The sequence below is a fragment of the Peromyscus californicus genome, unplaced genomic scaffold (assembly GCF_007827085.1).
Source record: "Peromyscus californicus insignis strain IS unplaced genomic scaffold, ASM782708v3 Scaffold_6__1_contigs__length_162567912, whole genome shotgun sequence".
Taxonomy (NCBI): Eukaryota; Metazoa; Chordata; class Mammalia; order Rodentia; family Cricetidae; genus Peromyscus; species Peromyscus californicus.
The window spans coordinates 30,793,536-30,809,780 of NW_026294584.1; the positions used below are offsets into that span (position 1 = coordinate 30,793,536).

At 41.0% G+C, this 16,245-nt stretch overlaps 1 protein-coding gene and 1 pseudogene across 1 annotated transcript in view; one reads left to right on the forward strand and one right to left on the reverse strand.

Annotated features, from left to right (window-relative positions):
* The window catches only part of Tes (testin LIM domain protein), a 40,455-nt gene that overhangs the window by 17,361 nt on the left and 6,849 nt on the right, over window positions 1-16,245 (forward strand). The window contains exons 2-4 of the mRNA XM_052719969.1: window positions 2,188-2,273; window positions 13,161-13,413; window positions 14,271-14,600. Of these exons, the coding sequence (XP_052575929.1) occupies window positions 2,188-2,273; window positions 13,161-13,413; window positions 14,271-14,600 (669 nt within the window). The remainder of the gene's footprint in view (window positions 1-2,187; window positions 2,274-13,160; window positions 13,414-14,270; window positions 14,601-16,245) is intronic.
* LOC128098660 (60S ribosomal protein L17-like) lies at window positions 12,244-12,790 on the reverse strand (annotated as a pseudogene).

A 16,245-nucleotide genomic window follows, 5' to 3' on the forward strand; every position in this document is an offset into this window, starting at 1 on the left:
ACTGACAGATTACCAGAAGCCTCAGTTAGGAGCAGAGCAGAAGAAATTTGGCACACACATGTAGAGCTATGTCTTCTCTAGATGATGTTATTGTATTGGGTTTTAGAACTGCATTCCAGATTAGAACTCAGTCTAGAAGCGGGTGCATCTACTGAACAGGGGGTGAGAGTGTGACTCAGTGATGCCTTTTCTTAGAGTGGTATTGTGCTTGTTTATCACAATCGAGGTTGAAAAAGAGGGTTCGACTATAGAAATTTCTACACAATGATGTAGCATAAGATAGAGATCTTCAGCTGGGTGTCAGTGAGGTTTACGTTTTGTAGCCCAACATGTGGAAATGTAAAATAATTTCTGTCATAGGCAAAAAAGTTCAATGCCAGCTCGAAATTCTGTCTTGTGACTTCAGTCGATAGCAATGATTTTGAAAACTAGGTGGTGTCTTTATCTGTGTTTTGTTTTTAATTAGGACTTCTTCCCTTGGATCACAGAAGGACACAATATATGCTGGTGTGACCTCTTCCCACTCTTATTTACTTAATTCCTTGTCAGTGACATTTTTGGTGCTTTCACTTAGTCTGGGCACTCACAAAAGATGAAAGGATGTGTGTTCAGAAAAAGAAGTTAGTGTCAGTCCAATTCAGTTCTGTCATTATTTAGATGAATCCCAGAGAAGGGCTTCATTACTACTACATGTGAGCACAGGTAACTTAGTGTTCTTATGAGTCCAAGGGTCTCTTGTTTAGCATGTCTTGTTTGGGAAACCATATTTTTGAGCATTCATGGATGCAGCTTCCCGTTCATATCCAAATGGTACTAACTAGCAGCAAGCATCTGGTCGTCTGGCTCTTGTGGTATCCCATCCCTCCTGCGATGATCCCTGAGCCATTTTGTAGATGTATCGCTGACTTGGGTACACCATAGTCAGTTATTCTCTACATTTTGACCAGTTGTGGCTTTCCATAATAGTTTTTATCTACTACAAGGAGACACTTCTTTGATGAGACGTGAGAGATACCATTGTCCATAGGTATAAGGTTATGTATTTAGACTACAGTTAGATATTATACTGGTTTAGGAAATTGGCAGTATAGGTTCTTCTCTAGCATCCATGACCTCTTAGCTGTAGACAGTTGTTCAGTTTACAGTACCAGGCATAAATCTCTACCCACTGGGCAGGTCTCAAGTCCAAGTAGACAGCTGTTCATTACCCCTCAAATGAAAGTACCATTACTGCACCATCATGGCTATCTCAACCAGGCTGGTCATTGCGAAATCTAGATTTACGGTTGGATAAGCCCGCTGATTGCTTTTCTCCCTTGGCAGCCTTCATAACACTTTGGGGTACTATGAGAGCGAGTCCTCCAATGAGGAGGCTTCCAGGTCAGTTCCAGAATGTATTAACATTTTGATCCTGAGCAAATTCTAAAACCTTTTTGGGTTTCAATGAAATCTTTAAAGAACAGATAGCAAGCAGGGTGGTAGTGACTCAGACCTTTCATGCCAGCACTCAGAGGGAGAGGCCAGGAGATCTCTGTGAGTTCAAGGCCAGCCTGGTCTACAGAGCAAGTTCCAGGACAGCCAAGCCTACACAAGGAAACCTTCTCTTGAAAAACCAAAAAGGAAAAAAAAATAAGGAAAGAAAAAGAACAGAGTACAGTAGTGTCTGCGTCATAAGTGTTTTATGAGGTTTTATAAGATTTTAATTAGATAATAAATATACTAGAATACTGTTTCTGGTATTCAATAAATATTTGCAGTTGCTTCGATTGTATTTTCTCAATATAAAATAATGTTATAATTAAACTCTTTCGCACAGTTGTTTGCTGTCTAATCTCTGCCCTTTGAGTGCTCCCTGTACTTGAGGTATGCGGGGCACATAATGGGCAAAGACATAAATTCATGATGTCTGTGACTTTCGGTATTTGTAGTCTTCCATAAAGTTGTATTTGCCTCTTTTCCTTTCATGATAAAAGCAATGAGAATATAAAGTATGTTATGTGTGTACTTGCAGCTTCCATTTACGTACCCGCTGCCTTTGTTGGCTAAACAATGTGAAGCTCATAAAAGATTTGTTTAAGACTTGCATCAGCAAGAGTGTTAAGTGGAATTAAAAGTGTGGTGGATTGAATTTTTAACTTTTTTAAAAATTCATAGTAATAGATTCCTTTTGTTTCTCCCCCTTCACAGATGGGCTTGGGTCATGAACAAGGATTTGGAGCCCCCTGTCTAAGATGCAAAGAGAACTGTGAAGGGTTTGAACTGCACTTCTGGAGGTGAGCTCTGGAAACCTTAGTGTCAGCAGCCTTTTAGGCTCTCGGGCAGGGCCCGTTGGACAGCGTGCTTGCGCTCTCCGACAAGTTCTTTAGCAGCTGCTTCTGTCTGCAGTTGTGGGGCTTCCGTTCCCTAAGGCGCTAATAAGAGTGAAACTCTTCGGCGTTCCTATCATGAAGTGTGGCAGAGTGGGTTGGGCGATAACAGCTGCACGTAGAGTTGCTTGATTTATTTGCTATCTTTCAGGTGTTTTATGCACCCCCCAATACTGAATATACCCTTTCTGAGTGGCAGAGGAGTTTGTGGTACTCCCTCCCCGCAGGACTGCTAATTAACTTGTTACTAATTGTTAATTCCGCACAGCTCCTACCTGCCTTTGCAAGGCAGTCCGTGTGCATCAGTTACATGTTCATATTCTAGTTGTCAGGAAATGACACTAAGCTTAGTTCTTAAAACCCTCCCTCAGGGGTAAATTTCTTACTGAGAAACTTTCAGGAACTTGAAACTTTTAAAAGAAGTAATTTGTTGCCCATTTTTGAATGAAGTGCTAGGTATCTGCAGGATAGAAGTAATGGATCAAAAATGTTACTTTGGGTAGATCTTATTTGTAGCCTGTAAATCTAAAAATGGAAACCTGTTCTTTCAAAGAACATAAAAGTTCTTCCACATACATGCAGGAAGCTAGAGTCAGCATAATATTGTCAAGAGAAATAAAAACCAGTTATACAGTGGATAATGGTTGTCCTGTGGCAGTTTTTTCTTTTTAAGTACTGAGGATTGAGCCCAGAGCCTCGTGTATGCAAGGCAAACATTCTCCCATTGAGCTGTAGGCCCAGTCCATATTGAACTTCATTTAACGACTACTTCCATGCTTCAGATTGCCATAGAACACTCGAATAAAAAATTTCAGCATCCATTATGGCTGTATACAGTGTAAGCTGAAGAGAGACATAATAAAATCTGGCATATTTGTCTCCTTTAAAGGTTTGCATATTTAATAAGCCATAGGTAATAGACAAAAATGTCTTAAAAAGTGATGGCAACAGAAACATCACTATTTCCAGAAGCATTGGTTTGGTTCTTTATTTTTGTTGTTCATTTTCTATTGAGTTTGTAAATCCCAGACTTTAATAGCTGTCATGCCTGTGGGGAAATACAAGGTAATATCATTGAACAGAAAACAGTTTCTCAGGATTAGAGGTTATCTCCTGGTACCACTGGAGAGCCAGAATCACACATGCTCAGATCTCATCATAAACCTCTGGTGTTTGCTTGCGTTCTATCCATACGCTTCTTCAGATTTCTTACAGTATCTAAACACACGGTGAATTCTGTGACTAGTTGCTCTGCTGTATTGTTTGGGGAAGAACAACAGATGTTTGTTTGTTGGTTGGTTGGTTTGTTTGTTTGACATTGTCTCTTTAGTGAACCTGAGGATGAGGAACCAGAAGATACCCGGGTGACCATTTCTCCTTACTGCCATCACCACTTTCCTGTGAGTCTCCAGTTGACTTTGTAGAGGGACATATCGCCCTCTGCTGGACACAGTGTTTTCAATCTTAAAATAATCCTTTTAGCTATGCAGTTCTATAAACTGCTCTTGAGATTTTTCAAACTCATACCTAAGAGATATTTTCTTTCCTGTAAATCAGGTTAGTTTAGAGTAACTTCTTTGTATGCATCATTTCTCTCCTGCAGGTTGTTATCATCTGGTATTTTCAAATTGTTAAAACATTGGTCAGGCAAGAGCCGACCTTCATGGCATGAAAACCTGTTCTTTCTTTAGTTTTATCACACAGGCTGCTTTGATAAACTAGCCACAGTCTTGGAGTCCAAGCATCGTAAATATTAGTAGTTGACCTCCAACCCAGCTGGTGCTTGTATGGTCCCTCCAGATGATATTTCTTAGTAATGCTGTCATCCTCCTGGCGGGGTTCCAGACATATTTCTCCACTAGGATTTCTCATCATTCCCCAACTTCTATAACTGGAAGACCAGAGGTAGATGCCATTGACCTCTGGGTGCAGCTAGTTTTCAGTATTTTTAAATGTATGTTTAAATGTTTTATTTATTTTATGTGTGTGGATATTTTGCCTGCATGTATGTCTGTGTGCCACATGTGTGGCTGGTGCCCTCCGAAGCCTGACGAGGGTGTAAGGTTGTTAGGGGTTACAGACAATTGTTAGTGACCATGTGGATGCTGGGAACTGAACCTTTGCCCTCTGGAAGAGCAGCAACTGCTCTTAACCACTGAGTCATCTCTCTCGCCCCCTTTTGGTATAGTCATAATAACATATTTCAGACCCACATTCCTAAGTACAAACAAAGACGCCATCTGTAGACCAGAGTCATGGGCTCCCCAGCTACTGAATCACCTCTTCTTCACAGTCAATCTTGACATTTAGGATTCAGAGTTTATACCTCTTCACGAGTGCAGCCTCCCCGTAACATAGTATGTTGAAAACGGTTTTTGGTAGGTACTTCTTAATTGTTTAAAACCCCTCCATGCACACTGGACCTGTTCCTTTCATCACATTCTTTGGCCTTTGTTGGCAGACCTCATCATCTGGTCTTCACTTTTTATCCAGCCTTTCTCTCTCTCCTTCTAAGCATTATGCACTCTGTTGCATGTTATTTCCCAAAATTCTCTGAATTTCTTACCACACGCGTCCATGTTTGGAAAGATACTACCTCCTAGCACTAGAAACAGGAATTCTTAGGTCATGCACTACTGTTGTCCACTTAGTATTAGTTAGCTCCAACTGCTATAACAAAACACCTCAGATTTAGTGGATTAAGTACAAATGCATTTCTGCAGCCATTGTGAAAGCTGCAAAGTCTGTCAAGGGTCTGCTTTCTGAGTTGTAGGCAATCACATCCTCACTATGCATTCTCATGGCCAGTGCATGTGGGTGCACCCCCCCCACACACACACACATGGGATAGGGTCATCCATGTATTATGTACGGCCTCCAATCCTATCAGATCAAGACTCTTTCTATATGACCTCATTGATCCTTAGTTACCCCCTGGATGCTTTAATTTTTAACCGTGCTTCTGTGGGGCAATGGGAGCTCAGCATATGGATTAGAGGGGGGCAATGTGATCTGGGGCCCCTTCATCCTGTGCTTCCACACATTCCTAAGTTAGAGATCATTTCTCCGGAATACTGCAGAGCATTCCAGCTTCCCTCTGCTTCACCCTTAAGCCTCTGGCTAGTGCTTCCCATTGCCCCATTGCTGAGGACAGGGGAGCCCACCTTACATAGCCAGCATCTTGGCACAGCACAGAGGGCTGCAGGTGGAGCATAGATCCAGAGAGGTGGATGGAAATTGGGAATGTGTCACGAAAGTTATAGAAAACTAAAAATAAGTCTTTGTGCTTACAGAAGTTCAGAGGGAAACTTTCAGCTCCGCTTATAAAACCTCATTTAAATAGCAAAACTTGAAAAATGTTATAATGACTCGTGAGTGCCAATGAGTTTTTAATATATATACATATAATTTATGAAACATTTCTGTATGCCACACATGTGGTGGTTTTCTTTTCTGTGAAAGCGCTTACTACAAAGTGAGCAGGTAGAAACACTGTCTGTGGATTAACTGAGCCTCTGTTCTTACACTACAAACTGAGCAGGTAGAAACACTATGAGTTAACTGAGCCTCCGTTCTTACACTTGGGAGGAGGGAGAAGGAACAGCCCAGCCGACTCTGTTCGTGGCATCTCAGAAGGCCAATATCAAAGTGTTGGCGCGCGCGCACGTGTGTGCGTGTGTGCGTGTGTGTGTGTGTGTGCGCGCGTGTGCGCGTGCGTGCGTGTGTGTGCGTGCGTGCGTGTGCGCGCGCGTGTGTGTGTGTGTGTGTGTGTGTGTGTGTGTGTGTGTTAATCTAATTGCTCATTCCTGCTGTCTGCAGAATCTGATTTTTGTTGCTGTTGGACAACTGAGGTCCCTGTCTTCACTCTGCCTTTCCGATGAGATCGCTGCCGTCTTTGGAAGCCACACACATACCTTGACACACAGTCACTTCCATCTTCAATCAACAGTACTTAGAACCCTTGCTGGGCCTCTAATCTCTCTGACTTCTCTTTCCATTCCTTTTCAAGGGCTTGAGTGATTAACGTAGGTCCATGTGGACACCACTCCCCCCATTTACCAACTATAAATCTTATTTATGAGACAAATACAAGGTGTGAAAGTCTTAGGGGCAGCCTTAGATTCTGCCTATCACAGCATTTTATGGTCCTGAGTCTTCTTAATGTCTCTAACACCCATGGTTCTATGTGAGGAAGCATTCTTAGGAGAGTGAATAAATATCTCACCGATGTCAAGGCTTACAGAGGCGGAGCTGACCTTGAAGCTTGGCAGATTCCTCCTAACCATCTTTCCTCAGGCCACGTTAGAAAGTGGAACACTTGCTCACTTTCACAACCAGACAAGTGAGCTTCACCAGACTGTCTGCTCTGAAGTGTGATTTTAGTGGCACGGACATCCCTGAGAACAATGACATCCTTTTCCCGAGAGCGCGTCCCTTCTTCAGTGTGCTGGAGATTCCAAGACTAGAGGAGAATCAGAGGTTAAGAAAGCTGCCATCTATCCAACTAGAACTATTTATGGGACACACTTTCCGCAAAATGCAAATAGAAGTGTTTATGAAATGTCTGGTGCAATTCCAAGATTTTAAAACATTTGTAGCCAATTTTTTTTCATACTGAATACATAGTAAGACCATTACAACCATAACCACTCACTCATCATATAAGCAATGGAATTATACTCTTGCCTTACCTATGTTAAAATAGTTACATTTCATAAAAGATGAAATTACTTCATCGTCATGGACATGTTGCAGAATTTCTGATTGATTTAAAGCTGGTAGAAAACTGAGGACTCCCCACCATAAATGGAGTAACCCTTGTGTTGAGTTCTGTAACAGAGGCCCACACTCCTGCCCATATATGTATATCCCTGTTACAAAAGGGTAGCTGCCAGCCTTTTAAATTACAGTTTGTAGCAGTGGCATAGCCTTGTCTTAGATCACCAGGACAGCTGGCAGTACGCCAGAGCTCTCCAGGTTCCGCTCCTTGCCATGGAAAAATAATCATTTTTATGAATCGTGATACAAAAACCATTTCTCTCCCAGGAGGGCGAATTGGAGTTTCTTGACTGCTTTCCGCTTTAAACAGTAAATTCCTGTTTTTCTTTGTTAAGCCTTTAGAAATTTCATTCGTTCTTCCTTGGATTTAAGTAAAGAACTCTTAAGTTATTCCATAAAATATTAAATCTGGAGTCTGGGTTTGTTCTATATATTAGTGTGTGTGCGTGCATGTGTGTGTGTGTGTGTGTGTGTGTGTCTGTGTGTATGTGTGTGTGTGTCTGTGTGTGTGTGTCTGTGTGTGTGTGTGTGTGTGTGTGTGTGTGTGTGTGTGTGTCTGTGTGTGTGTCTGACACTGTAGGTTAAGTTATAAGAATTATTATGAAATGATTTAAGAATAATTTTTAACTAGTGCAGCACAGACCTCCACAGTGTCCAGATCCTGGCACCTGCCCAGGTTTTATAAGTGAAGGTGGCTTGCTGGTGTTGGGGAGAGAGCTGGAAGGATGTGCTCACTCCCATGGCTGTGGTGATGGTGGTTCAGTGGAGAAGGTGTTCAGCGCCAAAATGATCCCCGTAGGAGTGGGAATACAGAAGAGCTAGACACTGTCACAATTGAAAACTGTTCATAAATCAATAATAGGATTTCTCTACTTAGAAAACTGGGGAGCTGGGATAATGCAACACTTGATTTCTTTCCTTGTTCAGCATGGCTGTTGGCATGTCGTTTAACCTGATGTGATTTGCTTATTAGAGGTATAGTGGGTAGGTAAAGTGGGTTGGTAGGAAGAAGTCTTCACTATAAAAGGAATCCTCCAAAGGATGACCAAGCCATGTAATAAAACTACTATGGACATAGGTCTAGTGTTATTGGTCACTGAGCCTTTTTACTTAGGATTTTCGTAGTAATTGTAACTGTACCGACAGTTTGCTAAAACTCATGTTTACAAACCATCAAGTTTCATATCCCTTATCATGACTTTTATGGGTCATTAAAAAAAAAACCCAAAAAACCAAACTCCTTATTTTATGGTACACATATTTACCAGTGCAAACCTAGGTCACCAAATCCAAACTCAGAGTCACCTTCTGTGCCTGTTCCTGTAAGCAGCCACCTTGCTGATTGCTAGGATGCACACCATAGTCCCTGGCCTTATAAAGGTCTGTTTACCTGTCTTGAGGATTAAATTCCTCCCCTACCTCATTCCCTCTCCAGAAGGTATAATTGTAACCTTGATCTAAGTACCATGTGATAATTTTGTAGATAATTTCCTTGGGTAACTGCAAGCCAGTAAAGGCCACACTGTAGAAGGGTGCTCTGATCCTTTCCACTAGATGGGGGTATGAGATAAGAAGATAGAAGAAAGGATCTTTTATAGCTATAATAAAATACATTAATTCTCCACAGATTTTTACCAAATAAAGTTTCCTGACCAGTATGTGTACAAGAAAAGCGATGTGCATGTTCATCCCCCACAGCTGCCTCCTCTTTTTCTCTCGCCCCTCCCTCTCTCCTCCCTTTCTTCTTCCTTTCTTCATCTCTTCTTTTCTCCACGGGATACCTAGTGTTTTCAGTTTATGTACTAGAAAGAGTTTTAAGAAAACTGGAGACACAAAAACATTATTTAAGAATTTGTTATTTGGAAAAGATATCCATTTAATTTTTAGTGCTTCATTTTTCCTGGTTCTAGTGTAAAATATTAACTTTAAATCAGAAAACCTGCTAAAATCTTCTTCATGCTAATGCTTTGAGCCTTTATGTGACCAGTAATCACATCAGGACATCACCCCAGAATGCTTTCTTTCTTTCTGGTGAATCCTTATTGTATTTTCATTGATTTTTTTCTTTCTTACTGCTCTGAACAGTGCCTACAGGAAAGTATGAATAGAAGTGGAGAGAGCAGGGTTAGTTTCTAGCTTCAAATCTTAAAATTAATATACTAACTATAAAATGTATGCTCAGTGTTTGGTGGATTGGGGTTGGGTGTTTTGTGGTTTTCCTCCTGATTCTTCTTCTTTTTTTTTTTTTTTTTGACAGTCATGCTATGTATTATTAAAAACAAACAAAGCTGTTTAATAATACATAGCATGACTGTCAAAAAAAAAAAAAAAAGAAAGAAGAAGAATCAGGAGGAAAACCACAAAACACCCAACCCCAATCCACCAAACACTGAGCATACATTTTATAGTTAGTATATTAATTTTAAGATTTGAAGCTAGAAACTAACAGTCATGCTATGTATTATTAAAAACAAACAAACAGCCGGACGGTGGTGGCGCACGCCTTTAATCCCAGCACTCGGGAGGCAGAGCCAGGCGGATCTCTGTGAGTTCGAGGCCAGCCTGGGCTACCAAGTGAGTTCCAGGAGAGGCGCAAAGCTACACAGAGAAACCCTGTCTCGAAAAAAAAAAAAAAAACAAACAAACAAAAAAAACCAAACAAACAAACAACAGAAAGACCTTGTTAAGAGAATGGAAACAAGCTGTGGTTCACATCCCTACAGCACACTCCTTTCCCAGCTCACCTCATTCCCTCTCATAAATATCGGATTGTGGAGGGAAAGGGACAGCATCAGCCCCTGAGTCACCAGTAGTGATCAAGAGAGATGTTGAATGCTTCCAGTAATGAAAAGTGGGCATTCACATGATTAGTTTTCCCTGTCATTCTTACTTTTATTCCTTGTGGTTTAGAGTTATTTGACCTTTTCCCACAATTTTTTGGGTAGAATACTTCCCCGGTAAATGTCCTTTTGTCCTTTCTGTTATGAGCATCAAAGCTCTAAAGTTGTTTTGTTAGTGATCTATGTAATTTAGCGCACATTTAATAGTATCTAATGCTAATTTGCATCTGTGTTGACCTCCTGAGCAATCTAAGGTTGCAGAATGCTTTTTGAAGTGCTCAACTCCATTGCCCTGTGTTTCTATCCGAGCTTAAAACTTTAATATCACAGAGTCCCCTGTCCCTTTCCTTCTCTGTCACCCTTCCCAATTTGGTCCTTTGCCAGATACCCTCTGGTCCTCAGCCTTTCATGCCATGCTTTCCCCAGGAGGTGAAGGTGGTTGACACAACTCATTATTAAGTATTGCTCCCTGAATCTCAAGATTTGAGGGTTTTGTTGTGTTTTGTTTTACGGAAATAGTTGTCACCAGATTGTTGTGTCTTCCAGTCTACTTGATATCATTATCTCATATCACAGGCAATCCAAATACCACAATAGTTTATTTTTGAAGACATCCATCATTTCAACTTTCCCCACCCCTTACCTCAAATCTATTTCTCTTGTATTTTTAATCTTGATGAATTAAACCTTCATCTTACCCCCTTGTTCATTACCAAAATACATGTGTTTGTTTATTTGTTTGTTTGTTTGTTTGGGAGTATATCACTAAGCCTAAGTCACAAAGCTTAGTTAGATTTGCTTGTGAGAAGATCTGAAATCTCTTCTTTTTGAGTCCACTGTCTAATGCCCTAATTCCAACTGTAGTATATCTTACCCGGACCGCAGCAAAGACCACCAAACATGTGAATTACATTAAAAGTAGCCACAGTGCCACTGCTATTAAAAACCACACCGCTGCTAACTCGGCGCATAATTAATATGTAGTCTTCAAGTATGTTTCATCCCTAAGCCGGTCTCTGCGTGGTAGGCTGTGTGATATTTAAAACAGTAGATCTGTTCACATTTCTAATTCTCTATGATTCAATGGCTCATAGATGCTATTATACTGAAGGTCAGACTCTGCATGATGTGTCTGCAGGTGTCTCATGCCTTTCTGGCTCTCTAGCCTCATCAATTCTCACTCCCTACCAGCTTTATCTGGTATGGGGCCTATGTGAATATCTCTTTCCTAATTTAGTGCCACTGCAAATAGTCCTCTTTCTATTCATATGTTGGGAGCCTTTTCTTCTCCTTTCCCCATCCACAAACACATACTTGCACACTCCCACACTTACGGTTTATGCAGCTTTCGGGTCTAAACTTAAATACCACTTTCTTTGGGAATCCTTTCCTTACCAGGTTAAAGTAAAAATTCTACTGTCGTGGTAGCCTGTTTTTTCATTCCTAACACAAATGCAATTTGAAATATGTCTGTGTGTGTCTGTGTAATCATCTCACCAGGAAGTAGATTTTAGAAGGTCAATTCCAGCACTGGGGAGGCAGAGGAAAGTGGATCTCTGTGAGTTCGAGGCCAGGCTGGTCTATAGAGTGAGTTCCAGGACATCCAGGGCTGTTACACAGAGAAACCCTGTCTCGAAAGACAAAAACAAAAAGGTAAAATCTGTGGCTTTCATTGGGTCCTGGTCTCAAGCACACTGCTTCACACGTGGACAGGCATGTAGGTTGCATGAGTGAATGTCTGATGCTAGAGAGATGGGTGGAACAGGGTTGTGTTCTTAAACTCACACAAACAGAGGATCATTGACTTATTTGTCTTATTTTGGAGTCGTGGTGTCAATATATAGCCTTGGCTGGCCAGAAACTAATGCCAGGTCATTTTTCTCTCATACATAAAAGAATACACGGCAGTTAGTGGGCAAGTGTTTGAAAAAATAAGAGGGATAAAAGGAAGGAATGGGGAAAGAAAATATGAAAATGGAAAGGAAAGAGAGAGGATTTAGAGGAAAGGAAATTGAACCTGAAGCAGAAAGGGAAACTGAGGAAGGCTGTAGATCTAAATGTAGGATTATGGTCTTTTATGGGGGCAAGTATATGAATCTCCTACTCACTTAAAAAAAAAAACATGGGGAAAGGCAATGAAATATTAACAGGTAATGAATGGAATGTGGGTTCTCTCTCTCTCTCTCTCTCTCTCTCTCTCTCTCTCTCTCTCTCTCTCTCTGTGTCTTACTTTTATCTACATTTATTTCATGCTGAATTTAGTCCTGTGCCGTACGTTTTTGTTTCTTCAGTTTCTTCTGGGATATATTCTTCTTCTGTGTACCCTCCTCTTCTGGTTTGGAACAGTTTGTTCCTTTTCAGTGAGGATCTTCTCGATGTGGTACAGGCAGCACGTGTATAGGTTAATCTGGCTATGAGCTCTGTAAATTCGTCAGCACGTTTTTAGTTCTTTTTTCCCTGGATGTGTTCAATGACTAGAGAAGCTGCATCTAAACCCTTCAGTTCGGCATGACTCTCTGCATTTTTAAGCATGTACGGCAAAAATTTAGCACTCTTTTTAGGCCACTGACCCTGTGTCCAGCCCCACTGTTTGGCCTGCGCGCACCTACCAACTCCACCATTATACCACCAGAGGGGCAGACTTCTTTAAAGTGATCTTTCAGATACTTGGTGGCTTTCCAGATATGCATACTCTTGATGGCCTGGGCAGTTTCATGGGTGTTCTTAAAGTGAACACGAAGATTTGAACCTCTTAATTTGCATGATTTTGTAAGGTTTTTTTGGGTCAAGAGAGTAGCGAGCCATCTTCACAGGTCACCCTCAGGCTGCTTACCAGAAGAAGAATGGAATATGGAGTCTCTTGCTGTGATAGTTTGGGCAGCTTTATATATTTTTTTTATTTTGTTGAGAGAATGTGAGGAACAAACACCAAACGGTTATCCTCAAACATGCACTTTGTAGTTATAACCTAATTTTTCAAAGGGTGTGTTTTCACATGTCTTTCTTTCTTAAGTTTATGAATACTCATTTCTCCCCATGAAAGAAAGTACTTGCTTTTTTATATTACTATATATAATACCTTTTAAAGTATTTTATGAACCACAAGGGACTGCACATGCATAGTTCTCACCAATTAGGTGTAGTTGGTCATTTTCTGCTTTCTCACAAATTATAGAAAAATATGCCGTAACTGCAAATGTGGGCAAGAAGAACATGATGTCCTCTTGAGCACTGAGGAAGATCGGAAAGTGGGAAGACTCTTTGAAGACACCAAGTACACCACCCTGATTGCCAAGCTGAAGTCAGATGGAATTCCCATGTATAAACGCAATGTTATGATATTGACCAATCCAGTTGCTGCCAAGAAGAATGTCTCCATCAACACTGTTACCTATGAGTGGGCTCCCCCCGTCCAGAACCAGGCATTGGTAAGTACTGGGGGGGAGGGAGGATGAGGGAGGAGGCTTTTTGTTGTTATTGTTGTTACTAGACTATTTATTTAGGGCAGTCCCTTTTGTGATATAGTCAACCATTACACAGCTATTGTTTTTCTTGAGTTCCCATTATACTGACTTTAGGTTCCTATTACTACATTTTAAAATATGAGTCTAGATGACTCATAGACTTTTTTGACTGTCTAATTTACCTTATGTTTTAAGGAAATGTTCTAACAATTTTAGTGATTCTGTGAAAATCAGGAAAAACAGTTGGGTGTTTTATATCAATCTAACCAATTTTCTGGTACAATCTCAAGACTTTTTCTAAGAGTCTATGAGAAAGAATAAATAATAGAATTTCTGACTTATTTAGAGCTGAACAAAAATGTTCCAACATTATATTTCTTTTACTATAAAAGGCAAAAAATGTGATTTTGCATCAAACTCCTTCCATTATTATGACAACTAGATGAAGCATTGGAAGGTCAGTTAGGTTGTCGTCGTTACAGTAAATCTCGCACATCATGTTTGTATATGAAGGAAAAGCCCCTGATCCACCCGTACTCATGATGGTTTACCCAAAATCTTCCTTACAGCCACGCATCTGTTGATTTCACACAGCTAAATAGGAGTCATCTAAATGTTCTTCAAAACTGGACAGAGGGGGTTAATTCCATGGAGAAGAATGTGTTCATTATATTCATAGAAACCTATTTTTTATGTTTTACTATCTCTAGATGTTTACAGTAAAAGGATGGAACTCCCTTCTTTCTTGAGTAAACTTGTTTCTGGTGTGTGTTATAAAAGACTGAATAATGCTCTTTAACACTGGTCTCCCTGTGCTCCAGGCCAGACAGTACATGCAGATGCTGCCTAAGGAGAAGCAGCCAGTGGCAGGCTCAGAGGGGGCACAGTACCGGAAGAAGCAGCTCGCGAAGCAGCTCCCTGCACATGACCAGGACCCTTCGAAGTGCCACGAGTTGTCGCCCAAAGAGGTGAAGGAGATGGAGCAGTTTGTGAAGAAATACAAGAGCGAGGCACTGGGAGTCGGTGACGTGAAGCTCCCCTCTGAGATGAATGCTCAGGGGGACAAGATACACAGCCCTGCTGGGGATAGAAACACTCCAGCAGCTGTGGTCTCCAAGGACAAGTCTGCCGAGCCCAAGAAGACCCAATATGTGAGTAGCCACACTGTTGGCTTGCGTTGTGTTTGTGAATTGTTTGCTTTCTTACAACTTTTTTGTGGGGAGGGGCACTCTTCCATTTCTAAAAGGATCAGGTAAGGGCAAAAAAAAAAAAATGAGTGAAAATTCAGTTTAGCTTACCTTAGAGAGTTATTATGTTTGGGATGTCTATTTGAAGCCAAATTTTCTGATTATTATGAAAAATAATTTTGAATTTATGTGTTCACAGTAGTTGGCACTAGATTTTGGCCTCTTACTTGAATATAGCATACCAATCTAGCACCTGTTTCTGTAAAAAAAAAACTTTTGAATGTTTTATTTTTTGTTTTTATGTGTATGAATTATTTTTACCTGCACATATGTCTGTGTACCACATGCAGGCATTGCCCATGGGGACTAAAAGAGATGTCCAGGGGCTGGAGATAGACACTTGTGAGTTACCATGTGGGTGCTGGGACTTGAACCCAGGTCCTCAGGAAGAACAGCCTGGTGCTCTAACTGCTGAGACATCTCTCTAGCCCTAGCATTTGTTTTTAAACATAATTTTTTGTGTTAACTGGTTATCTTTTATATATCTAATGTTTCTCTAGTTTATTACATTGCCTAACATTGACTAATATCAATGTACCACTGAATGGTGATGACATCACTAACATCTTCTTTAACTGACTTTAGGAAAGAATACTTTGAGTCTTTGTATCTTACCGTGATACATGTAGCTCAGAGTAAGGGAGCATCTATCAACTCCTGTTGAACTTTTTATTAACCCCCATATTAGTGAAGCTTTTGTTCCTTTCTCAGATTTGAGTCAGTTTGTGCTTTGACAATTTCACAGATGTATATAATACTGATTGCTCCCATCCCTCTCTTGTCTTCCTCCCATTCCTGTTAAGCCCCCTTGTCTCTTTGTCACATTCATGTATTTCTGTTTTGTGATCTGAGTTTAACCGAGACTATGTGGCCACGGGATTGGAACTATGCACTGGAGCCTAGTAGTCTCACTAGGGGGTACACAGATGAAGGCAATGATTGCCCGTCCCCCAGAATCCATCAGTAACCAATAGCTCAGCCAGGAGGCCCTGTGAGGCCCGCCCCAATGCATGACTGACTGTTGACTGGCCCAATCTTGTACAGACCCAGTGCAGACAGCCTCTGCTGCTGTAAGATCTGATTGCAATGGCAGAGTCACGCCATGAAGACAGCTCTTCTCTCCCTATCTTCCAGTTCTTAGTCTTTCTATGCCCTCTTCTGAGATACTCCCTGAGTGTTATAAATGATCTCTTTAGAGCCGCTTACTAATCATCGTGTATCCTCAGCTCCCTGAGCAGTCTCTCTGCATTCATGATTCAGGCTGAGGGTAGCCTTTGCTGTATCCATACAGCTGAACAACGGTAGGAAGTTCCTCCCTAAGACCTCAGCCATGGGTTTTGACTGGGTTTATAGTAACAAGTATGAATTCCCTCTTACAGAGCAGGCCGCAAATCCCATCAGAGAGCTTATCTTTACCCATAAATAAGAAGAACTTATGCTTAGGTTAATCTAATTTTGCTTGTGAGCCCATACTTCGATTCAGACTTGATTTATGTAGCTGTATTGGCAAGAGTTTCTAAAGGTCTTTCAGAGAGTTCTTTTGTAATGA